The sequence below is a fragment of the Equus asinus genome, chromosome 18 (genome assembly GCF_041296235.1).
Source record: "Equus asinus isolate D_3611 breed Donkey chromosome 18, EquAss-T2T_v2, whole genome shotgun sequence".
Taxonomy (NCBI): domain Eukaryota; kingdom Metazoa; phylum Chordata; class Mammalia; order Perissodactyla; family Equidae; genus Equus; species Equus asinus.
In genome coordinates this window covers 30,478,456-30,505,579 of record NC_091807.1, presented here as the reverse complement: position 1 = coordinate 30,505,579, position 27,124 = coordinate 30,478,456, and the positions used below count along the sequence as shown (strand labels likewise).

Sequence of the window (27,124 nt, the reverse complement as noted above, 5' to 3'; positions counted from 1 at the left end):
CTGCTTCTTCTCTGATGGGTCTAAGAAATTTTGAGGAGGAGGATGGGGGTGGGGTGAGGTGGGGTGGGGTGGTGAGAGTCATGTGAGGAGAAATGCTTAATTTCAACCGACTGTTGAGAGGTGTAATTTTTCTATTTCCCTACCTTCTCAAGACTTTTTATCTTCCAAGCCAGAATATCTGATCTGTCAACTTTTTTTCTTCATCTTCATCAATGGCTACTTCCTCATTCACAAGACAGCCTCTGCTAAAACAAGAGTTCCGAGTGGGGACACACCACAGGAAGGGTAGGACACTTGTATATCCTTTTCATTAAAAACATATCAAATTCTCTCCTTTTTTTCTCTCAGGTCAGGTAGAAAATAATCCTATTTTTCCTCCATCAATATCAATGTCCCGCCACAAATATCCACATGTATTTATGTGGCCCACAAGACCTATAATTCTGTCATCTCCTAATCCCAAGAGAAAAGGTAGCGAGAAAAAACTGGGTGCTATTGGTACTTCTCACTACTGTTAAGTAACAGGGCATCTCTTGGGCATTAGAGAAGAATCTGTTAATATTTGCTTCCCCATCCATTTTGAAAAAAATTTGAGGAAGCCCATTAAAAACACAAATATAGAGCCGGCCTGGTGGCGTAGTGGTTGGGTTTGTGCACTCCGCTTCGGTGGCTCGGGTTTCACAGGTTTGGATCCCAGGCACGAACCTAGCACTGCTTGTTAAGCCACACTGTGGCGGCATCCCACATAAAATAGGGGAAGATTGTACAGATGTTGGCTCAGTGACAATCTTCTTCAAGCAAAAAGAGGAAGATTGGCAACAGATGTTAGCCCAGGGCCAATCTTCCTCACAGAAAAAAACAAACACAAATATAGAAGAGTTTCCAGCTTGAATATCAATTGTGTTCAACTTCAGATTTGAATGTGGCTACCTCAGGAGAGACGTAGTTACATATAGGACTACAGAGACTCCTTAGAAAGAGCTTATCCTGAGAAGAAATACCGGTAAAAGGAAAATAGTTTAGTTCAAGAAGGCAGAGTACGCAACACTACTGCAAACTCATTTATTCAATTCCTCCAGCCAAGTCTTAAGTTGAGATCATGGAAAAGAAAGGAGCTCCGTGGGACAGTGACAGAAGTGGTGGCTCTTTCACGATACCCCATGCTGGACATCGGAACATTCGGTGGGGGCACAGCACCTCTATTATGAATGCCTCATGAAGGCACCAGTTGAAGCACATTTGGCGCAGAAATGTTTATTAAGTTCAAGCACAACAAAAAAATCAAAGATTTTTGGCCTCAGTGTTTATTATATAAAATTATTTACAGTAATAGGGTTTAAGACAAAACTACAAATGAAAAACACAAAAGCTTATTGTATAAAAACATTGACGACATGGTTACGTCCTTCCATAACTCAATAAAACATACGAAAATGGTCACAAACACCGACTTGGTTCAAATTTTAGATTTCATTCATTTGTAGTTATTTTCTGCGCATCTTCTATGTGCAAGGCAGCGCACTGCCATAGATGCTGGGGGTACAGTAATGCATAAAAGTCAGCCCCTGCTCTCATGGAGCTTCCAGTCTCCTGGGGACAGACACACACCAGATGAAACAAAAACACAACATGTCAGGGAGTCACAGCGTAACGGGGAGGAAAAGAGAGGTAGGAAAGTTTCTGTCCACTCCAAATTCTGAAGAGGGATCTGAGGCTACTTTAGAAGTCACAGCTTGGGGAGAAGATACAAACCCTAAATAATATTTTTAAAATAACTTTTTTACAGGTTGCAAATTTCTGGTCAGATCCTAAAAGTTTAGGGTTCTGAGCAGCATTTCTAATTTTCTAATTAGAATCTCTCCTAATAAATCCTTTACGGCCATACTAATGGAATGCGGCCCCCATCACATATGTGTGTGTGTGTTGCTGTAAGTAGGCATGTACACATTGACAGGCGCATGTCGCTATTCACGTATGTATTAATATACTATTATTTCTGGCTGTGACGATACAAATCTTTTACACAAACTCTTAGATTACATCCAGCCTCTCCAAGAACTATCAACATTGCAATTCTGAGCCAGTTTATTGGTGCTCCCAAGTATATGGTATTTTCAAGTACATCATTCTTCAGAAAAAATACTTAGCACCTTCCAAGTGAGCACAGCCTGGAAACACTACATGCGGACCGTGATGAAGGATGGAACAGGAGTGCATTCTCACGTCTAGAGGACAAGGGAGAAATGAGGGTGTTTCTGTATGCTGCTGCTGATGCCCCCAGGCTTGTTCATCGAGGCCCACAGAGGGTCTTACCACGTAAAGACCTGCAGTCCCACATCTTAGGGACCCGACCATTTCATCGGTGTCTTTTCCTTTTAGTGTCTGAGTTTTCCCTCCTCCACGTCCCACAAGACACTGTTTCTTTTTAGGAAATCCAGTCCACAGCCGCTTTCTCCTGTGGGAAATCTGGGGCCCGAGCACTGGAGGGGACCGCTGGATGGGCAGAGTATGAAAGCAGTGGTGGCAGGGGGTCACGCCAGGCTCCTAACCTACCCTCAAAGAGGCAAATTTCCACAGACAGGGCTTTACGAATGGAGGCTGACCCCAAAGACCTGCTCTCAAAAGGTGTGCTGGGGTCACTGAGGGATTCTCCAGCAGAGAGCTGTGTCTCAGGGGGTTCCTGGGCCGCCCTGATCCCTGCCATACTCTGCCACAAGCTGGGACCGCAGACCCAGGAAAGCACATGGAATGCTCTGCGGAGCTGTGCCCATGCCAAGGGCGTGCTGAGTGTCAAGCCCCGCCCTGGGCAGCTGCCTCAGCCTCTCCTCCCACCCAGGTGAAGCTGTCATCTTGGCAGACACACTACATAAGGAAGACTGTTACGCATAGGCAGGCGCTGGGTGGCTTCCTCTCCTTTCCCCTCACTGGTCCCTCCCGGCCGCAGGAGTCAGGTAGAGGGTTTCGCCTTAGAGGCTGCCAGAACTCCTAGACTCCTTTCCTGCAAAGGATCTCCAGGAATAATCCCAAACACCAAACCAACTTAAACATAAGCTAGAGGTGCCTTTGAAAAGCAGTATACAATTTTTAAAATTAGGTTTTCTTTCCAGTTACATTTGCCCCTCACTTTGATAATAAATAATTTGCATTTTCTTGAGTATACGCAGGCTGAGCTGAGGGGATCCATGAATACTGACTGCCATGGTAGAGAAGCTGGCCTGGTATGAAAAAAGACCCAGGGAAGCCATACAAACGAACAAACCCATTTGCCGCTGCTATTCACAGGTCTTCAATTTTTTTAGAAGTGGGTGGCCAGGTCCTTTTTCCTGGTCTGTCTAGGCTGGAAGCTCTGCTGAATCCTGTCCACCACGGGTGACCCTGCTGGCATTTTAAATACCAGTGGCCTAGCTTTCAGCATCACAGCAACATGTGGCCACTGCAGCATGACAACCGACAGATGGGTAGTGTGGGTCCCTGACCAGGAAATGGACTTGGGCCATCACGGTAAACGCCCCGAATCTTAACCACTAGACCACCAGGGCGGGCTAAACAACCCCAAGGTATGTTGAAAATTAAAAGCTGGTTATACACATTATGCTTCATTGTCACTAAAGTCACCCGCTTCTTTCCTACTGAATTATTCTACTTCTTACTCTGTCTGGTCCATCAGTAGCATTTTCTGGTCCCAAGGCTTCTTGCGTGCATTTGTGCCTAACCTCCACAGACTCCCATATCTTAAAAAATAATAGGGACTCTGCTAGTCAGATAGCTCTCCATTTCTCTACAACTTTTGTGAATGCAAATTCTAGTCAGAAGCCACTGTTCTAATAAGTTATGAATCAGGAACTCTTAATGTATGGAAAAGATTACCTGGTTTTAATCCTAAACTGCGGCAGGGAAAGGCAACTGTGATGTTGGAGCCAATGTCCTTGGGATTAGTGGACAGAATTCCCCTGAAAAATTTTAAGGATCACGTTTCTGGTATCTGTGGATGTTTTTTAGAGAAAGCGATTTTTTAGAAAACCAGCGGTGGCGGTATTCAGCTTTTCTAAAGAAATTTCCAAAGGGCCTGCTTCGGTGTCAAAAGAAAAGACCAGATGTTCTAAACATCTCTTGAAAAATAATGCACTATAATACTGGGAATGGAGAATGAACCAATGACACAGAGCAACCAGCAGCCCCGTGACAGTATTAACTGACAGGAACACACGTACTGCCCTTAGCCACAAACAGTCAGCACAGTGGTACTTAAGATACCATCAGAAAGACAGTCGACATCTTCCGGATTTAACTCATCTCAGCCCAGACAGGTCTTCCAAGCCTTTACACGTGGCAAAGAATGTAGGGAACTTTTCTCCAAATTCCTGTAATTCTGCTTGTAAACAGTTAAGTGCTTGACTATATTTTTAGGATCTATGACTTGAAGATGTTTTTTCTTCCCCAGAAACCGAAAATCTTCTTGATACTTACTGAGAGAAGCAAAGAGGTCAGGCTCCCGGTAAACTCCCACAAAACTCCCTACCATTTGAGAGTTGGTTTCCGGTCACACAGCTCCCTGTAGCAGAACTTCTTCACTTAGTCCACTTCCACTATTTTCATCTTCATTAGAATAGTTTCCTGAATCCTGACTAGTTTGGGAGCCATATTTTTTGTAATCTTCACCAGCGTGATTAGTTTCTTCTGCTGCGCTAACAGTGTTGGTATTTTCAATTACAAAACATCTTTCAATTTGTTCCGCAGAAGTAGAAAGGAGTAGATTCTTTAGTAAATGTTCAGAGAAATACTAATGTAAAAAAGGAAAAAAAATAGAAAGAGATTATTTAAAATAACGAAAACTAGTTTTCTAGTCCTTATAGCTTCAGTTTCCTAAGTCCATTATCTAGGAAAGCCATGTTAGGCATGCATATTAGAAAGTCAGCTCGGAGCATATCAATTGCATTGTAATGTTTAGAACAGAAGCATCACTAGTGAGGTCACTTACATCTTAATATTGCTTTTGGTGAGTACATGAAGAGGACCTAAGACAGGGCAGGGGGTGGAAGAGCACGGAAGAGGCAGGAGAGAGGAGAGCACTGGGACTGTGCAAATTTTATTTTGAAATAATAAAAATTCTTGCATCCAATCCACAAATATCCAGAAGAAGCACAAGTGATAAACTAATTTTTCCCTGTGCAGCTAAGATTAATTAGATGTTGTAACAAGCTAGTTTGAAGTTCTTTGAATGACAGCTGAGTATTAGAGTATACAGGAAGGATATCTAAAAACTCAGGGTGAGAGTGAAATAGGATTCATGGAGCATTTTCACAGTGCTAAGCCTTTATGGGGGACCTGCGCACACCTCCATGGAGGAGGAGCATTGGCTGCATCGTATAGCCTAAGGGTACCCGCTCAAGCACTCTTCCGTGATTTGCTCAAGTTCACAGAGCTAATAACAGCTTATCAACAATTCGCTTTCAGGCCCTCTAGCCGCAGCGCCTGAGCTCTTGACCATACTCCCAAGGCAGGCAACCTGCAGCCCCGCCCCCACAGGGACATACATCCCCAGGGCAGAGTCCCTGCTCAGGTCTTCATCACTGTCATCGTGTAAGCTCTAAATGATGACCTCGTTAAATATGCTGACCTCACAGGAGGGTCACACAAAAACCTGTGAGGTGTCATGAGAGAAAACTCAAGTTGCGTTATTTCATTTTCTGTCATTTCTTCCAGTGAACACAGTTTCCGCACTGATGATAACGTTTTAACCTTTTTGTTAATATAAAGACTTCCAATGGCACAACAAATGCCACAGTAAACTGCCAGAAAAATATGAGATTAAGGATAAACTTTACTAATCTGTGTTGTACTACATTAAATGACCGTATCTAAAGCTAATGTACGGAAACTTTGAAGAAAACACCCAAATCAATCTGTATTATTTTCTGACTATCAAGGAAACATATACATTCTGTTGAAATCAAATATATTTCCCAGGGCCAGCCCCATGGCTGATTGGTTAAGTTCATGTACTCTGCTTTGGCAGCCCAGGGTTTCACCAGTTCAGATTCTGGGTGGGGACCTACGCACCGCTCATCAAGCCATGCTGTGGCAGCATCCCACAGAGAAGAACTAGAAGGACCTACAACTAGGATATACAACTATGTTCTGGGGCTTTGGGGAGAAAAAAAAAAGAGGAAGATTGGCAACAGATGTTAGCTCAAGGCCAATCTCCTTCACCAAAAAAAATATATATATTTCCCATTTTAAGAAAAACCCAGATGTTGATCAAAAAAAAGAACATACCTCATCTACAGCAGAAGGAGGTTTACTTGATGGAAAGAACACATAATTGATACATCTCCAGAGGACTCTCACAACATAAACGACAGCTGGGAGAATAAGTAATGCAATGCAAATCCCAGCTATAAGCAAGGTTCTGGAAGTATTTCCTAAAAACAAAATAAATGCTGTTTAGCATCAACACGTGTTTGGACACACAAATACATTAATAGTGCTGACGTCTGTGTGTAAGATTAGCTATGTGAAAGGAAATACAAAACCTATTAAATAATACCCTTAGGAATACTTCTGCCAGCCCGGCACACACCACAGGTGCAGGCAATGGTATCTACATTTAAGGAGTGGCCCAGGCCAGTGAATGAGAGGTCCTTAGTGAAGGACACAATATTGACACAGAGCTCCAAGCACACTCAGTATTCTCCAGCCCTTCTTCTGAAACACACGGCTAGCACAAGTAAACACACCCTGTGACTAAGCTCCCACAGGTCAGCCCTACAAGCTGTAAAATACCAAATGGAAGGAATTCACTCCCTTATACAAAAATTTGCACTTGAACTAATTAAGTGCTTTCTGCATGACAACTATATTAAGCATTATGTAAAAAAAATTTAAAATAGTCTTCCATTAAATGCTAAAGAATAGTAATTAAAGGGAATTAATTGTGGATATTGGATGAAATATAAAGCATTAAAAATACTGAATTGAGCTGAGTATTAACAGTATTTTCTAAAACTGTGAGACTTAGCTTGGAGGTCTACTTTCGACTCATCGTTCATGAAGAAAATATTCTCTTTTTCAGTAAAAAGGAAATATTTTATAATTTTCAACGAATTCAGTTATTTTTACTGTCTAGTTACATTTTTTTCAAAAGAGACATAATGAAAGATTCTGACCTGGTTTTGTCTTCTCACACACAGTGTCACTAAAATCACTGCTTTTATTCCACTTTTCCTCAAGGATGAGCGCTCTGGCCTTGACACAATAGACAGTCAGCGGTTTCAAGTTAAGAAAAGTAAAATCAGTTTTTTTCTGTAGAATTTTACTCTATTAAAAAAAAAAGGTAAATCATTAATAAAATTTAGCCGCCTCACGAAATCAGATAGCAAATATCTATTTTCTGAGTTCTTTAGACATTCAATCTAAGGCTGGTCTCTCCCAAACACTTGGTCGGTATATGTTTAAGAAATATAAATTCGTTTTGGGCAACACATAATAACCCAATCGGAAAATGAAAAATGCTGCTGCCAGAAAAGAATATGACATATTCCTAAGACAACTCTAATTTATAAGTACATGCTGATTTGGTTTAATCGCCGTCCTATGACTCTGCTTAGTGGCAGAATGGTTTAGGGCAGGGGTTCTGGCCTCAAACTGGCTGTATTAAGGTATCACTTACAGCTCTGCAGCCTCAGGCAAGTTATTTAATTTCTCTGGGCCCTATTTCCAGATCTGTAAACGAGGACAATGACTGCTCGTATCTGTATTAGTCTGCTATCGCCATAATCACATTATATAACACATCACCACAAATAATTACGACAAAATAATTGTGTAACAAAACATTCCATGGCTCAAAACATATTTATTTTCCTCACTCATGAGCGTCCCTATTGGCTGGGGGAGCTCACACTGCGGCTGTGGATCGGGTCTAGGTCTTCTCCACGAATCCGTCTTCCTCCTTGGCCAGAGACCATGGGGAGCATGCTTTCCTCTCGGCAACAAGAGAAGCATGAGGGCCAAACTGAACCCCGCAGGCGCATTTCAGGCCTCTGCTCACATCGCCTCCACTCACGTTCTACCGTCTAAAGCCCAGCATGACTGAAGCAGTAATGAACACTCCAGCCCAAGTATTTGCTGCGCAGTCGTTTAATCAATCGTACTGTCTGGCAGGGCTGTTTTGAAGAATGAGACAATTCACGGAAAAAACTTAGCACAGTACCTGATAAATAATGAGCATTCGATAAATATGAGTTGCTACTAGGACTGTAATTATTGATGTATTATCCAGAATAAGACAGGATGGCGACTAAAAGGTACTGAATCTCTATTATTGGTCAAACAACGTGCTAGGTATTTTCCTAGATCTCACCTCATTTTAAAGCTTATAAACAGCCTTTCCAAAAAACTTAGTTACTATGACTACCACCACTTTAGAGAAGAGGAACAAAGTCTCAGAGAGCTAAAGTACCTTACCTAAGGCTACACAATATGGTAGCTTGAGACCAAATTTAGGTTTTCCTGATCTGGGGACAACTGAGAAGTGACCATAACTCTCAATGGGCTAAATTATGCTATGGTTACAGTGTGTTCAGATAGTTAAAATGAAAGTCGCCAAGCCACTGGAATGGCCTTAGCTTTCCAACAGAAAATGAAATAAACTTACAGAATTTACCAACTCAACTGCACACAGTTTTTACAGGTTGATTCCTTGATTGTAATTCGACGGGGAAATAGGAGTAATACAGCTTAACCGACGTTGTGTCTAATCTTTCTCAGCGGGTTTTGAATTTTAGTGTTTCTCAATCTTTTCTTCCATTCCACCTCCCTAAGGAGCCTTTTAAGATGATTTTTTTCTAATCTCTCCCTCACCAAAAAGTTGAATACTGAGGAATAATATGTTGTTGGGCAAAGTTGAACTCTGGAGGCATGCTTTCCTCCTGGAGGGCCACAACCATCATAATCTAAGATTCTTTTGCCCCCTAAGAACCAATTTCTGCCCCATCGGAGGTGCCCTGCCCCAGGGGGTATTTGGCAATGTCTGGAGGTATTTTTGGTGTCATAACCAGGAGGGAGTGCTACTGGCATCTAGTGAGCAGAGGCCAGAGATGTTGCTAAGCATCCTATAACGTGCAAGACAGCTCAAAGAACTATCTAGTCCAAATGTGAATAGTGTTGAGAAACCCTGGTTTGGATGAATACCTGGGAATCATGTTAAAAAGGCAAATTCCTGAGTTCTACCCCCAGAGATTCAGACAGAGTAGGAACAGGCTGAGGGATCTGAATTTTAAAAACACACTGGGGCCCAGGTGCAGGGGATCCATGACTTTACGATGTTTTGACATGGAAAGACGCTAATATTCTTCATCTTGTAAATATCTGAGTTAATCACATGGTCTGAAAGTTTAAAAACTTTCCTAAAATTTTAACTTCAAGCTTTGTTTACCCAAATCATAGTTATAACTCTAAACTGCAAATTTATACTACACCGTCTTTTTACCTTAGTATCTGAAGTGTTTTCCCAAAAATTAATTTCATAAGTTAGTCGGTAAGGCTGGTCCACAGACTTGTTTTCAGACTCTTTTGGAGCACCGATATAGACACGCAGAGAACCATTAACAGATTTCAGGTTAATAAGTGGGGGAAGGATGATAGCTAGAAAAAAATTGTGAAGACGCAATGTTCAATTCCGACAAGAAAAACGATTTTAAGAATTTACACCAAATTGAAGAATCATATCTAAGGCAAAAAACTACTGGCTTACTTTGTATTTCAGTATCAAATCTTTTCTCTTCAGACCAAAGAGATGTGTTATTTCCATTAGACGCTTGTACACGGACAAAGTAAATTCCTCTTGAGAAAGTACTTCGAGGAAAGACACACTGGGTAGTCTTGACATTTTCACAGTCTGGTAGTTGTTTCCATTTATCTTCATGTTTCCCGGGAAACTTTTTTAAATAGCCACTTTCAAGACAAAAAAATTTTTTTATTCCAAACACATTAATTCAACAAATATTTACTGAGTACCCAGAATACATTAGACTCTGTTAGGGGCTAAGGTTACAGAGAAAAACAGTCCACACCCTCAGAAAACTCACAGAACAGTGGAAGACACATGTATACAACACAAAAGACGAGCAAAGATCCTGCTCCAGAGTGTGATAAAGGAGTGGTGTGCTGGAGTTGGCTCGCACCAGTGCACAAAAACAACCATCAAATTCTCAGGAATGCTGTCAGCCAGTTGTTAAACACAGCCATTATTAAAAATTAAATTGTATAAACTTAAAACAAATCGTATTAAAAAGTAATAAGTACTCAAAACTCAATTCTGTCCGAATTATTTGACTACATTTTATTATCTACACTCAAGCCTATGTCTATTGTATCTCTTGGGTGGAAATATTACATAATGGAGATGCTACTGTGCTGCTCTTCCCAACTCCATATTCACCGACACCACGTTGGTGGCTTCCAAGTGGCCATGGTGGGAGTACCTGTAGCATGAAAACTAGCAAACACTACAAATAAGGCTTTTCCCTTCTGGAAAGCCAGTTGCTAAACATGTACCAGCACATCAGTGGGGAAGGGCTGTAACAGAGAGACACACCAGTGTTGTAAGAGCAAGTCTCAACAGAACATGGGCGCCTAACAGAGCCTGGAGAGGTCAAGCCAGTTGCTCAGAAACCAACAGCTCAAAGCCCCCCATTTCAAGCCTGGGATTACAACAGCCTCCCAACTGGCTCCCTCGTCTTTAGCGTCCCCTTAGTCCATTGCACCACAGAGAATGCAGCCATCTTCACCCTCCTCGAGTCCACACCTCGTGTTACCTCACCCCTCAACACGAGATTCCCAGTGGCACCCAATGCCTGTAGCATAGTCCGAGACTAAGCCTAACCTTATCCCATTCTACTTATTCAACTTTCTCTCTCATTGCTCTCCCACGCCCAGATGCTCTGCTCCTCTCGGAGCAGGCCTTCTTGGTTGTGGTAGGCAAAATTCCAAGATGGCCCCCAGGATTCTGCCCCCTGGTGCCCACGTCCTACAGAATCCCCTCCCCTTGAGTATGGGCAGCAACCATGAACTCCTGACTAGGTTACATGATATGGCAAAGGGGTGAAGGGATTTTACAAACGAAATTAAGGTCCCCAATCAGTTGACTTGGAGTTAATCAAAAGAGAGCCTATCCTGGGTGGGCCTGACCTAATCAGATGAGCCCTTTAAAAGAGGATCTAGAGGTCAGAGATGCCCTCTCCTGATGGTCTCCAAGAAGCAGGCCACCATGAGCTCTACAGTTGCAAGAAATGAATTCTGCCAACAACCACAGGGGCTTAGAGAGGACCGTGAGCCTGGCGTGAGATCACAGCCCCGGGTGACATCTCGATTGCAGACTTGTGAGACCCTGAGCAGAAGACCCAGCTAAGGCATGTCTGGACTCCTGACCAGAATTCACTGAGAGACAAAAAAGGTGTTTTTTAAGCTGCTAAGTTTGCGGTAATTTGTTACAGGGCAACAGAGAATGAATACCTCCCCCTTGCCCCCACCTCATTTTAAGTCTTCATACCCTGAGCTTTCCCCTGTGCTGTGGCCCCTGCCTAGGATGCACCAGGACGTCAACAACAAGAGTTGTCCACTCCGAAATGGCTGATTCAACAACAAAGGCCTTGTCCACATCTCATCTCCTTCCAAATGTCCTCTTTGGTCTCTCCAGCCCCATCCACCTTCACAGTTTCGATTTCTACAACCCTTATAATCTGCACACCACTCCTCAGTGCTAAATCACCCTTTGCTATGCCATGTCAGCGAACTGCTTCGGATTTCCAGAACCATGTGTTTTATATTGCTTATCTTTACAATTCCTTCAGTGCTTTGTACAGTGTGCCAAGAACCCAAAAGAAACTCAGAGGGGGCTGGCCCTGTGGCCTGGTGGTTAAGTTTGGCATGCTCCACTTCAGTGACCTGGGTTTAGTTCCCAGGCATGGACCCACACCATTCATCTGTGGCCATGCTGTGGCAGCAACTCACATACAAAATAGAGGAAGACTCGCACATATGTTAGCTCAGGGTGAGTCTTCCTCAGCAAAAAAAAGAAAAAAAGGAAAGAAAGAAAGAAAGAAACTCAGAGACCAGCCATTAGAAACTCTTATCCCTCTCCAGTCTGTGGCCCTATTATTTAACATACTCCTGAAAGTGAAGTATACATAAAAGATTACTGCTCAGTTTCCCGATCAGTGTGTGAGTTTATATATATATTGAGGGGCATGTAGGCACATGAACATGTTTCCATTATGCAAACTGTTCTTGGTTTAAAACTAACATTAAAGGATCACAGGAGTATCAACGACCCTTCTCTCTCGTTTTTCTGTTTCTTTCTCATCTCTGTCTTCTCACTCTTCCTTTCCTGCCTTAGCTATACTTGTCTTTGACCCCTCTATTCCTCTGCCCTCAATAAATCTGTTTTCCCCATTCCTTTTCTCCCCATAATCCACTTCTTCCACTTGATTTTCCTCTTCTCTCTCTTTATCCCCTACAATTTTCCAGTCAATATGAAGTAGACACAGTTCTCTTCCAGGTAGGGTGCTCAAACTTCATCCATATCTAGCTAATCTCTACTCAACCACATAGAACAGAGTTCTCTCCAACTTTCTTAATTTCCTAGTAAAGCAATCACTAAAAAATCTATCAAACGCACTGAAATAATCAAGAAAATGGGAAGGCTAACTTGAATTGAACAAGGCAGAGTGACTGGACTGAGACCATTTCAAGGACTCATGGAAAAAGTGAATCTGGAAGACAAGATCAGGGGCACCTGCCAAGTACTCCAGACTGGGGAAATAACCCGCACAACTGGAATCACGCTGTTTTAAAAAAGAGCAGGTAAGAACACTAGGTATTATTAGAATACATTCATTTTACAACAAATGAAGAAACTGAGGCCAAAAAAGGTTAAGTGATCAGCTCAATGGCATCTGGCAGAGCTGGGACTAGAATTAAATCTCGTGTTTCCAATATATCATAGCTGCCTCTTGATCGGTCAACATGCGTGCAAGGAGTGGCAGGTGTCTGAAGTAGAGTGAAAAGAAGGAGAAAAGAAGCATGATAAACAGGGCAAACTAAACTAGGCAAAAGGAAATTTATGGAATAAAACTTACTAGAGCCACTGAGCTTGAAAAGTCATGTTTTCATATTTGTAATCCCATTTAATAATATAGTTCCAATTATTACTATCGATTTGTATATTTTCTGGCGGAGGCAGTTTATTTTCAACTAGAAGACAAAGAATACACAAAAATGCAAACATTTTTACTCTAGGGACATAGCATATGGTAAGAATTCTTAACAGCGTGGGCAAGCAGATAAAAGGCTTACATTTTATCCTTATGAGAGAATAGTTAAGTAAGTGATGGTTAACATTCAGACTACGTAATACCACGCAGCCACTCAAAAGAACGTGATCTATTTATATGCACCGACATACAGGAGGTCCTCAAACATTAGGTTAAACAAGCAAGTCATAAAATATACCTAGCAGGATCCTATTTTTTAATTTAAAAAACAAAACCCAAAAAACTGTATGTCTGTGTCTATGTTCTATAATCCCTGAGAAAGTAGGAAAGGATACACACAAACTCCCAGCCATACTCATCTCTGCTAAACGGACTCGCGGGTAAGGACGCAGGTGAGACAAACTTTACTTTAAACCCTTCTGTATTGTCTGATTTCAAAAACAACGCATATTAAATTTACAATTAAAGTAATAAAGCCAAGCTCCCACCCTTGACCTTAACTGTCGGCAAGATGTCAGTGATTAAACATATCCGGATGCTTTCCTGTTTTACATCTCACTTATAAAAGTAGACTTTTTGCAAGACTGACTATTCTTCTAGCAACTACCTCCTCCTTTTGTGGACTCTGAACAAATAACAACAGTTTTTGTCATTAGAAAACATTTGGACTTTTAAGCAGAATTAATTTTCATTACTATCTACTTGAGACAAAAAAACCCAAATAACATTTTTTTTGCTTATATAAACGCTGTTATAATGCTTTTCTTTTAGTATCTAATAAACCATCCTATAAACTTCAGCAGCTAAGGGGAAAAATGCCAAAATTAATAGTTTGCGAATCTGTCTACATAGTTATTGAATCTAAAGCAAAACTTGGTCCTTACCTGTGGTGTTTATACAGGACACCGGGCTATACAAACCAACTTTCCGCTGCACACGTAGTCTTGCTCTAACTTTTAAACAATAAGTAGTCTCTGGGGAGAGTTTATAAATTTTATCTCTGGGATAGACAGTTTCAGTCCTTTTCTATAATGAAAAAAAAATAGAAGTTTGTTCTTTAAAAAAGTGTAAGTCAAATTTTAGAACTAATTCATGTCACTTTTTCCTCAGCTCAAACAAAGGTAAAAATAATGCTTACTTCTCCGCTTGAAGAGTTTTTCCAGATGACTAAGCTATATGTAAAGCTGGAACTATCCATGGCCCACATGACGCTATCTTGTGTTCCAGGAGGAGAGATGTTCAGTATTACTGCCCTATCTTCAGCTTCTAAATGTACTTCTGGAGGACCAATCTGAGCTGTAAAAACAGAAATGTTTGCTATACAACTTTATTAATACAATTCCAAAACATTCATTCAACAGGTACTTCCGAGCACTGAGGATGCGCCTGGCATAGTCCAACAGAGAGAGTTCCTCATGGAGCCTACAGTCCAGTGGGGGATGCTGCAGAAACCCCAAATAAACAGATACATATAATGTCCTGTGTGCTCTAAGGAAACATGAAGTAATCTAAAGGGACAGAGAACAGTAGGAAGAGCTGTTTTAGATAAGTGAGTCGGGAAAAGCCTGTCTGAGACATTTGAGCTGAGACCTGAATAAACTGAGGGAGTAAATCATGTGAATATCGAGGGGAAAGATCTTCCAGGCTGAGGGTCTGTCAGGTCAGAGCCTCTAACATGGGAATGTGCTGAACATTTTCGAGGGACAGTAAGGGGTAATGAACGGCTGAGTGGCTGAAAACGGGCTCAGAGAGGTCGCCAGCAGCCAGATAATGAAGGAAGAACTTAGCAGTTAACTAGTCCGTGAAGTCACGGGAGGGCTGAGATCGGATGATGCCACGACCTGACCTTCATTCTGGAAAGATCATCCTGGTTAATGCACGCAGAAGCAGGGAGACCAGGAGGAAGCTCCTGCAGTAGCTAAGTGATAAATGAGTGGCTTGTTGGAGGCGGGTGGCTGCGGTGGGAGTGAGAGGGGACCGGATTCAGGACAGACTCTGAAGGCTCATCCTTCAGAACCTGTGGATGGATGGGATGAAGGGTGTGAGGAAAAGAGATGTCAAAGAGGACTCCAAGCCTCTTGGCCTGAGCAAACAAATAGTTAATGGCCCTAAGAGAACTGGCAAAAACTACAAGAAACGCCAGTTTTGAGGGGGAAAATCAAGAGCATTGTTTGGCCGTTTTAAATCTGAGATGACATTTAGACGTCTAAGTAGAGGTGTTGAATGGAGAGTTGGCGATTCCAGACTAAAGGTAAGGAGAAGGAATGGGGCTGGAGACATCATTTCGGGAGTCAAGAGCATACAGATGGTATTGGAAACCGTAAGATTACCAGGGAGTGAGTGCAGAAAGAGAAGAGGTTTGACGACCCACCAACATTTAAGATTTGGGAGATGAGGAGAAACTGGTGAAGGAGTGACCAGTGAGCAAGAGGAGAGCCAGGAAAGGGCAGTAGCCTAGAGATCCAGAGATGGAAGTTTCAAGAAAAAGACAGTGATACCCATGTTGATGCTACAAAAGAAATGAACCAGAAGAGGCCTGGGAATTCACTTGGCATCATGGAGGTCACTGCGACCTTGACAAGAGTGGTTTTAGCAAAGCGATGAGGAACGAAGCTCGAATGGAGTAGGCTGAAGAGGGAGTGGGAGGAAAAGAAGTAGAGAGGGGCGCTATGGGTAATTCTTTGAGTTCTGGTATAGGGCAGTGGTTCTCACACTTCTTGGTCTCAAGATCCCTTGAGACTCTTAAAGAAATGGAGGGTCCCAAAGAGCTTCTGTTTATACGGGTCATGTCTTACGATAGTTAGCATATTAAACATTAAAACTGATAAAAAGCTTAAACTATTTATTAATTCATAATAAAACAATAATGACAAACCCTTTACATGGTAACAAATATTTGCTATAAAAAATAACTATATTTCCCAAAACAAACAAAAAAACTTAGTGGGAAGAGGGGTGCTGTTTCACATTTTGTGCAAATCTCTCTGATGTCTGGCTTAATAAAGACGATGGATGTCTCTCACACCTACTCCCTCATTCAGTCACCATAACACACAGCAAACAGCCCCTGGAAAATTCCACTAGACACTCGAGAGGGAACGAAAATGAAAAAGGCACCTAAGTCTTAGAATTATTATGAAAAAAAGCTTTGACTTTACAGACCTCCTGAAAGAGTCTTGGGGACCACTCTTTGAGAACAGCTACCACAGGGAAAGCAGAAAAATGAGGCCACACCAGGAAGAAGATAAAGATTTAAGAGAATCTTTGTTCTTTTTTTTCCTTTTTAAGATGGGAGATTTTACATTATGGAAACAAGTAGGCATAGTAAGTGAGCTGTTTTGGCTAATATTTTACAAAGAATATAATGTAATTCAGCTGGTAACTTTTTCTTACCTTTTTGAAAGGGTATAAATGAGTCGACCTCATACCATGGAGAAGTGTCATTCCCTTTTTCTGCTCTTACACGCAATTTAACTTCGTCGTAAACATTTAGCTGGAGTGAAGAAAAGTCGCATTGGGTACTAGTAACATATTGACATCCAGGTAATTTTATCCAGTCATCGATCTCAGGTCTTTAAAATTAAAAAGCAAATGAATGAATGAGCAAATGTATAACTACAAAAGAGCGTCAAACACATTTTCTGTTTACTAACATTATAAAGCTAGTTTAAGGAGCTATTTCTTCCACTTGAGTTAATGTCCTGGTAACACTTGAGTGTGTAACATTCCACTCTTTTTCAATGCATAAATTCCAAGTTATTATTTATAAAATGGAACAATTTTGACACAGTTAATTTAATACCGTTCTAGAATTTTGTGGGTGGTTGCATTAGGATTTAAAAGAAGCTGAGAGAGAAATGATCCATAATGCAAAAGTGGACTTAGCGTTGGCTTTGTTAAAAATAGTTGTGTGACCTCTGGCCAATTATCTTTCTTGGGGGGGGGGGGGAACTGGCCCCAAGCTAACATCTGTTGCCAATCTTCCTCTTTTTGCTTGAGAAGGATAGTTGCTGAGCTAACATCTGTGCCAATCTTCCTCTGTTTTGTATGTGGGATGCTGCCACAGCATGGCTGATGAGTGGTTTGTAGGTCCACGCCTGGGATCCACACCCGCAAACCCTGGGCCACCAAAGTGGAGCACGTGAACTTAACCACAATGCCACTGGGCTGGCCTCTTGGCCAACTACTTTGTATTTCTGGATCTTCTCTTCCTCACTGAAAAATCTGAGAACTGGGGGGCTGGCCCCGTGGCCGAGTGGTTAAGTTCACGCGCTGCGCTGCAGGCGGCCCCGTGTTTCGTTGGTTCGAATCCTGGGCGCGGACATGGCACTGCTCATCAGACCACGCTGAGGCAGCGTCCCACATGCCACAACTAGAAGAACCCACAACGAAGAATACACAACTATGTACCGGGGGGCGTTGGGGAGAAAAAGGAAAAAAATAAAATCTTTAAAAAAAAAAAAAAATCTGAGAACTGGATTTGATGATTCCTTTCTGACCTGCTCCTATGAATAGATTTACTAGCCCTAAGAAAGACCTCAGAATCAGTATGGTTTGAGAATTTCTTCTGCCCTTCTCAAAATCAAACCAGCCCTTCCACTTTCTGCTCTCTATAATTTCTTCTCTTACATCACTAGAAACAAAGAACTGAAAATGTTAACATAAACTAACAAATTCCTCAAGGTGAATTTACTCCATCAAAAAGTTTAAGTGATTGATGATAGATTCTTCAAACACATGAAGAAATTCAATGGCACAGAGACCCTAAAACAGAAAAGACATATTGCTACAAAGCAGGAGAAGAGACTAAGGAGGTGAGGACCAGAAAACAAACATTAGGTTTCAAAACGGCTGCCTACGTTAGGCCCTGTCTCCCTAAAACCAGGCAGAGAAACTGTTCTCTCAGAAGGCATTTTTGTCAAGCCTGATTCATGGTTCCAGCATCAGCTTTTTTGGGGGTAATATTGTAGACTTCATTTTAAAGATGCTTTAAGATAATAGAAGCCAGCGATGATACTGAAATAATTTTTGTGCTGACCCAAAGACAAGTCTTCCTTATTTTTCAAAAAGGAAACATTTAAAAAAATTACCAAAAAATGTATACAAGCATATGGAACACTTCATTCCTGGCCAGTCTCCCCTTCCACTTTACCTCTGGGGAAATTAAGAAACTCTAACTAAATCGGAGTTGGGAAGGCCTGTAGGGGGAGCTCTCAGGCTCTGTAATACACGTCAGTTACACCAACCAGGAGACCTACCCTTAAATCTTGGACAGGGAGTAAAAGTACTGCTGAAGGGAGATCTCTCATCCCATTCAGCAATAGCCAGCCAATGAGAAACGCTGAAGCTCAGCCAAGGGGAAGCTGTTTCCGCCCTGAACTACTACTTTGCCCGGTGGACTTTCTTTAGAACAGCCCCTCCCTACTCTGCCTTTTTCTCTCTAAAAGCAGCTCTCCTCCTTTCTTCTCTGGATTTCCTCTGGCTTGCCATAGCATGCACATCCTGAACATCTTGGCTATTCCCGAATAAACTCATTTTGAGATAAAGCAACAGGCAAATTTGCTTTCTAAGTTGAAACCTATCTGAGATTAAAGCTGGCATTTAATGATACCGTTCCTGAGAAACAGCTCCACATCAGAATCTATTTTTAAAAATCCAGCGACTCCAGAGGCTGGCCCTGTGGCCGAGTGGTTAAAGCTCTGCGTCGGGGGCTTGGGTTTGCAGGTTCAGATCCTGGATGTGGACCTACTTGACTCATCAGCCACACCGTGGAGGTGTCCCGAGTACAAAATAGAGGAAGATTGGCACAGATGCTAGCTGGGGGCTAATCTTCCTCAAGTGAAAAAAAACAATGAAGAGGAAGGTTGGCAATAGATGTTAGCTCAGGGCGAACCTTCCTCACCAAAAAAAAAAAAAAACAAAAAAAACCCCAGAGACTCTTATTATAAACAGAAAAACTTATAAAAAATTTAGGGGGCCAGCCCCATGGCCGAGTCGTTAAGTCCACACACTCTGCTTTCAGGGCCCAGGGTTTCGCAGGTTCGGATCCTGGGCGCAGACATGGCGCCGCTCATCAGGCCATGTTGAGGTGGCATCCCACATGCCACAACTAAAGGACCCACAACTAAAACTATATAACTATGTACCAGGGGGATTTGGGAAGAAAAAGGAAAAATTAAAAAACAAAAATCTTTAAAAAATTTAAAACTAAGCCTTGATATGGTTTCAACCCACCCTCACTCTTTACATCTGTCTTGCCTGCTCCAGGAGATGCAGCCACACACAATATTACAACCGCTTTTGCATATAAGAGAGCTACGGCAGTGGTAGCTACTTTTATATTTTCTTAAAAAACCCCCAACTTTGTCATCTAGAATATTTACATCATAACAGAATATAATTTGAAAATGAACATGTAACCAATATGTAACCAAAACAAAATTCATTTCATAAAAACAGCTTCATAATATAACTACATGCCATCTTTATCTCTCCTATTCACTGATAGATTCTTAGCACCCAGGAGAGTGTTTGGCATAAAAAGCACTCAATAATTATTGAAGAAAAGAATGAATATTCACACTACATACAGCATAATAAATTTGAGATATAAGGCACAAACACTGATCTCTTAGCCTGCATTCTACAGGCACTGGAATCCTAATAGCTTACTTATGTGTCTGTGTATCATTTGTCACCAGTGGTATATGTCCTACATTCTGAGAAACACGATATTAAAAAATAATTGTCTGCTGCTGCTATTAACGACACTGCAATGGATCACTTACTCTGTCCCACTGAACACTTTATATACAATTGTTCCACACTCCTAACCACCTTCTCAGTTAGACACTTTATTATTGGGGTGTTCCAGCCCCATCTTCCCGGGGCCATCCTGGTTTAAGCTTATTGTTCCAGCTTATCTAAAATTAAGAGCTTCGTTTCACTCTCAAAAGTATCCTGGTTTGGATGGTAAATTATATATGGTCCTATCAGTTATTCTCTCTACTTCACAGATAAAGAAACTGTGATAGAGTAAGTGGCAGAGGACGGATTTAAAGCTAAGCAGCCTGGCTCCAGTCCATACTACATAGCCCTATGCTGTCTCCCCGAACTTGGCAGCCTGGCATGTTTTTACCAGGCAATTATTTATAAAGCTAGCAGAACAGAACAGAGTAAGAACACACTGAAATAAGGCATTTGATGCTAAAGTCAAATGGAAGAGTGGAAAAACAACAACATAATGTGTGAAGGGACACGAATATGAAAGCCCTTTCCGTGCCTCTGCTCTGTATTATAAGGGTAACTTTCAATAAGGGAATCTGAAATCATCTCTGTTAGACCGAAACCAGTTCTTTAATAAGAAAATTCTGAACTAAAGCAAAGAACAAAATTGGTAACAAAACTCAAAGTTGAATTTAAAGAAAAATCTCTAGAGAGAAAAATTCTTAAATTATCAAATCCGAGAAAAACTATAGATGTATCTGTGTGCACGTGTACACATATCTATACACGCATACACACACAAATTACTCAAGTAACCCCACAGTTTTATTAGCGATCACCTGGAGAACAATAGGCCGGGGCTATGGTTGCAGGGGTGGGGATCACATGAGACCTGGCGGCCTAGTCCAAGACTGTGGACGGGCCTTTTGGGGTACTCTCCCATATCCTCAAGAGATGCTCTAGTTCAGACCCTAATTCATATTTAAAGATGCCGGAGCATCCAGAACAGAGACGATACGGCTGTGGACCACAGAAGCTGTCTGCCATCCTCATCCCCAAAACCTCTTCTGCTTCAACGCCCAAAGATGAATTTGACTAAGTCTCTATTTGTAGAAATGAAGTTATAAACGCTACATAAAGTAGACATAAAATTTCTCTAAAAAAATGAAAAAAACAAATGTTTCACAAATCTGAAAAAAATTACGGTGTTCAAATTATAAAACTTTTTCAGATGATTCTGGCAAATCAATAAGTAGAGTAACGTACATTTGATAATCTACTGAAAAAGTCACATTGCTGACAAACTCATCGCTTTTGCTCCACTTCAGGATACAGCTGTCATCCACGATGTAGACCTCTACATTTTGAGGAGATTTTAGGTTTGTTCCCTCTATAAAGGCAACAAGAAAGAGATAGTTATACATACACTACAGTTATTTTTAAAAACGATATTTGTCCCTTCACGTCACAATTAAAGAATATTTAAATATAACAAGATTAAATATATAAAAAAAATTTTAAAAACCTATGACTGCTCTCAGCACAAGGAGACTGCTAATTATATCTGCATTTGAGAGAGCTGGGAAAGGGTCGAGTTTTTTTAACCTATAAAAAGTGAGTGCTATATGTCAACTATATCTCAGTAAAGCTGGAAAAAAATAAAGAAAAAAAGTAAGCACTGTCTTTCAACTGGAAAAAAAAGAGTCTGTATAAAAACAGAATTTTTCTTTGGTCTTGGAAGTGATACTGAGGTAAAGAACACAAGGTTCAATGGTTTTACAGCCTCAGTTTGGTTTCACATTCTACATTCAGAGGTAGACAGAATTATCAATGTTTATCACGTCAGCCAAGCCCGACCGGAACCTGCAAAGGTCTTGGCTGCTGAGCATACCAAGTCTGAACCCTTCTGTTTATTTTTATGTTTATTTTATTTTTATATTTACATGTATTTATATATGTTTATTTTATATTTATGTTTATGTTTATTTTCTAGAGACCTACTCTCTCTCTTATACTTCTAGTAAAATCTTCCGCCCGTTGGATGTCTTCTCATTTTTCCTTTCTGGTCCCTCCAATTTGCGTTTCTCTTCCTCTCTGACCACCTGAATCCTCCTAGACCAGTTCCAGTTCGAGCCCTTATAGAAAAACTTCCTCAAATACTGCAGCTCGTGCTGTCCTTGCTCTTCCTTTCCATGTTGCCACATGAATCTGTACTGCTCAGTTTCACGCTACAGTTGACGTCCTCAGCACTAACATCGTACTAACATCTAGTGGGTGCTCAAAACTCGTTGAATGAAAACGTCTTTAAAAAAAATTGCTTCTTTATGTTAAACACAAATCTCCAACCAGATTACAAGTTCCTGAAGGGCTGGGTCTATATACGTTCACGCTTAATCTTCGTTTTACTTCATTACAGAATAATCAGTGTAATGTTGGGGTCACAGAACTTCATTACAAAGCGCTTTTCTTTCACTATGGTAAGCTACAGTTTTTAAGAGATCAGCTTTTCCATTTATTCCCTGTTGCTACAATATTTCTAGCCTTTCCTTCTCCCTCAGGGCAAACATGTTACATCCTTGTAGACTTCCTGCCATAAGGGTCCTTGCGTAGAACTTTCTTTACTGGGATCGCTTCTACTTTCCAGTTAGCGATATTATGGTATAGAGGCAAAAGGGGAGACATCTGAGAAAACATTTTCTGAATTTTTTTTAAAATTTGGGGAGGTACTCATCGAGTGTCCCCACTCTCAATTTTCCGTTTTACACTCAGATTCTCCAAGACTTCATCAATGAATAGAATACTTCCTCTTATCCCACTCTTCGAAACTTAGTTTCCATCCCATTTCTTGGAATTTTATAAGATTCTATGCAGGCAAAGGGCAGTGATTGGGGTTTACAGGGGTTAACAGAAGATCTGATGGCATTTGTAGTCTCCAGTCCAGAATATTTCAGTAATTCTGGGCCTTGATTTAGGAAGACGAAACCTGATGGAGTAGAGCCAGGGACCTCCTCAGGGACGCAATCCTGCTGCTGCTAAAGGAAGGAGATCCTGGAGTCAGAGGCATCTCGGCACATGGGAGAGCAACAAATACCTGGCTGGTAAACGGACAGGGACTCAGAAATATAGTTATTAACCAGGATTGCAGATTTCATAGATTTTGTTCTATTAGTATTGTGACTAGAAACCAGGCAAGGAAAGGGTTAATGAAAATCTGATCCATAAGTAAATAGAGTCTATCAAACGTTTTCCAGATGTCGATGAAAATAATCCACAGCCAATCTATAAATGAAAATTTGGGTGAGTTTATTCTGAGCTGAAATCTGAGGATTATAACCCGAGGCCTTTCTTCCCAAAGGAAGAAAGGGCACCAAAGAAGTGGGGTGTACAGAGTGGTTATATACCCCCAGAGAGGATGTTTCACATAGGACTGAAATGTCCCTTTTACAATAGTCGCGAGACTGCTCTGTCGGCACAGCCATTGATGGACACAGCAGGTAGGTCTTCTGTCTCAGTGAACGCAGCAGGGTGGCAGTCTGTTGTCTCCAGCTGAGCGGTCACAGGTGAGCTGGGTGGTCAAAGGTGAGTGCAGCAATCAGTTCCTAGCCTAAGGAAAGATGCATATCCCTAAGGAAATGCCAATGAGGGGGGAAGTTGCACCTTTATCTCAAGGGCCTTTGTTCTGGCCATAGGAAATGTCTAAGCAGATACACAAAGTGTGCTCAACAGCCACAGTCAGGCCCTTCTGGAAAAAACAAAGTCAGGCCGAATTAGGTTTACACCAAATGTCTTCCTCATATACTCCAATATATCCTATTGCTTGCCATTTTTATTTGTCACAGACAAGGAGAAAACTAAATGTACTGTTTTTCAGAAGCTGGTGTCCTCCTTTTTGCAGATTTTGCCATCCTACAGTGAAACTCACATGGTAGCAGCAGGACCCGGCAAACTGCTCCAGCTCCAAGCGTCCAAAAGTTACCTGGGACCTGTTATGTACTGGCATATCCCACTGAGCTCCGTATGTAATGGCATAGAACTCAGTATGTAACCGCCTGCACATGCACCCTGATTAGGCCCAGTTGTTACACAGTTGCAACCTATCCTCCGCACTCTGATGTATAAAATCTCCACCCACACCAAGCTGGGGGTAGGGGTGGGGGCGCACTGCTGTGGGAGCTATCCTCCATTACTTGTGCAAGCAATAAACCTTTTTTCTTCACTCACTTCAGCCTTAGTTGTGCTTTTGGGCTCTGCATTCACCAAGAGATGGACCTACTGAGTTTGGTTACAGTATTAGCAACATCCTTTTGATAATAGTGCATTTCACCCTTTTAATATGCAAAATACATAAACGGGCACTTAATCCAATCCTTCTGTTTATATAATTGGTTGCTTCCAATCTTTCACACTCATATTGATGACCAGACATGGTTTACTATCTTTTTAAGTCTGACAGAAATTCAAACACCTACATCCACACAAATATGAATTTCCTCCCATATTTTGGCTAGTTTTCTTAGGCGAGGGTCCCAGAACTGCATTTATTAGGTTTAAAACTATGAATATTTTTTATGAATTTGAAAGATAGATCAATGTAACGATCTCAAGTTAGGATTAACATTTCATTTAGTTTTGAACATTACTACTCCTTTGAGAAGAAAATGAATGAGATAATTGAAAGATAACTGGGCCCTTAACTACAGGTGGATAATAACTTAAACTGCTTGGCCCTTAGGAAAACAGTCCAGTCTAAAGCCCAGGGCTCTCATGCTGGATTCCTAGGGTTTTAAAGATTTTATTTTTTTCCTTTTTCTCCCCAAAGCCCCCCAGTACATAGTTGTATATTCTTCGTTGTGGGTCCTTCTAGTTGTGGCATGTGGGATGCTGCCTCAGCGTGGTTTGATGAGCAGTGCTATGTCCGCGCCCAGGATTCAAACCAACAAAACACTGGGCCGCCTGCAGCAAAGGCTGTGAACTTAGCCACCAGGCCAGTCCCTGGATTCCCAGGGTTTGATTCCCACTCAAGCACTGGCTAGCTGTATAGTCTTAGACAAGCTACTCAATCTTTCAGGGCTTCAGCTCATCTGTAAAACGAAGATAACAGTGCCTGGCTTTGTTCTGAAAGCTACAGGAATTTATACCTTCAAAACACTTAGAGCAGTGCCTGGCAGTTAAGAGCACCATAAATGCCAGGTGTGCATAAACTTAATTTTAGCTGCTCTCCTCTAACCTAGGTTAAAATTGGGATCTTCCAGTACATCCTCCTGGAATGTCAATTCTACCTGAAAATTCTCGGAAAATTCTTTTTATATTAAAGCAAACATGAGTTTAATGCAGAATTTTCATGAACAAAAGATTTCAAAGAAACGACACCGGGTTCCACTAGGACCCTAGAACCCACATCCCACACACTACATCTTTGGAAGCGTTGGAGATGTATCACATCGAGTGTATCACATCGAGGCACAGTTTTCTAAACTAACAGCTAAGTATTTTGAACGCACCAGGCGGCCGCAGGGACCTCCGGGATTCCTGCCCTCGGTCGCTAGGCCCCGTTTCTCTGTGGGTACCCCTCCTCACTACAAAGTCAGCCTTCTAATAGTTGCCATTCCCCCGAGGCATCCCGGCTAAGCATTAAAAAAGGCAGCAAAGCCGCCTGACGGCCGCTAGCCTTTGTATTTTGCCGGTGTACTTTTCTTTTATTATTACTTTTTATTAGACTGTACGAATCCTGACGGCAGAGGAATTCTTGCAATGCTCATCCTCTTCCCAAGTGGGTCTGAGTAAGTGTTTACCAAACTCAGGAAATACGTTTCAGAAACAGCAACACAGTTCGTAGCTAAAGCCCTGTTCGTTATCAATCGTGCCCAGCCGCGCCGCGGGATTATTCGGAAACAAACCAACCCGACGCGAAGGCCCTCGCACACCCAGCAGCGCGAGTGTGGGAGCCCGGGGCGCGGCCGGAGGGAGGGCGGGAGGGGCGGCGAGGACGGCGTCCCCGGCCGGGGGACCGGTACACTGGCCCCCAAGCAAGCGGCCTACAAAGAACGCGAACACCACTCTCTCTTGTTTGATTTTCGATCCCGTCAGTTCAACCTGAACGCCGCGACCACGGACGACTGGCGGTCTCCCAGAGGGGACGTCTGTTCCTCCCACCCACCTCCCGGGGCCCAGGCTTCCACGCCGCCGCCGCCCAGCCTCGCGCGCCCGAGCCTGCGCCGGGACCCCTCGTCTCTCACCTGCGGCTGCGGGCAACACCCACGGCGCCCCGGCGACCAGCATCAGGGTCGTCGCGCCCAGGACGGCGAGCATCATCTGCGGACCGCCGCTGGCCCTGCCAGTCACATCCTCGGCTACCGCGACCGGCGAGCGCTCAGCTGCGCGAGAGAAGCCTCTTCTCGCAGGCCGCCTCTCCCCGCCCCTCCGCCCCCGCCCCCTCCCCCTCCCCTTCCCCTCCGCTCTCCCTGCCTCCGCGCTCGCCCCGCCCCTCGGAGTTCGCCCCGCCCCTCCGCTCTCCCTGCCTCTGCGCTCGTCCCGCCCCTCCACGCTCGCCCCGCCCCCTCGCTCTCTCCCCCTCCCCCTCGCTCGCCCCGCCCCTCCGCGCACGCGCCGCACCGGGAGCCTGGCGAGCGTTGGGCCTGCGGCGTGGGCGGCAGAGCGCCGCCGCGCCGCCTCCTCGGTCCCCCTCCTTCTGGCCAGTGACTGCCAGCTCGTGGTCCGCAGGCCGCGCGGCTCTGGAGGCCCTCCGCCCTTCCTGTTGCCTGTGGCCCCCGGCGCTGCCTCGAGCTCGGCGTCACCCTCTCCCGCCCGGGCCGCGGCCCCCGGGGGCTTGGGAAAGAGGGGTGGCGGCGGCGGGGGCAGCGAGGGAGGCTGGAATGAGGAAGCTCCGCCCGGGGCCGGCCGAGTCCTGCGTGCAGAGCGCTGCCGCGAAGGACGGCGGTGTCCAGAGTCAAACCAGGACGCGTCGAGCGCTTGTTTTCGGGGCGGCTGGGCCGGGGGCGCACGGGCCCCGGGCAGAGAATCGGGAGGCCGCCGGGCTCGGTGGGCTCCAGATCGGCGGCCTCTAAGCTGTGATCGCCGACCTTTATGAGTAAACAATTTGAGCCCACCATCCAAATGGTGATTTA

The 27,124-nt window shown here is 43.1% G+C and overlaps 1 protein-coding gene across 1 annotated transcript; it reads right to left on the bottom strand.

Moving 5' to 3' along the window:
- Positions 1–1,281: 1,281 nt before the first annotated feature.
- Positions 1,282–26,768, bottom strand: IFNAR1 (interferon alpha and beta receptor subunit 1). Its single transcript, XM_014843744.3, has 12 exons — positions 26,613–26,768; positions 26,237–26,374; positions 21,267–21,390; positions 16,668–16,846; positions 14,413–14,570; positions 14,159–14,300; positions 13,140–13,254; positions 9,755–9,954; positions 9,491–9,645; positions 7,167–7,317; positions 6,277–6,422; positions 1,282–4,780 (listed from the first exon to the last, which is right to left on the bottom strand). Exons 2-12 carry the CDS (start codon positions 26,310–26,312, stop codon positions 4,541–4,543), a joined length of 1,686 nt encoding a protein of 561 aa, XP_014699230.3. The 5' UTR covers positions 26,313–26,374; positions 26,613–26,768; the 3' UTR covers positions 1,282–4,540.
- Positions 26,769–27,124: the final 356 nt, after the last annotated feature.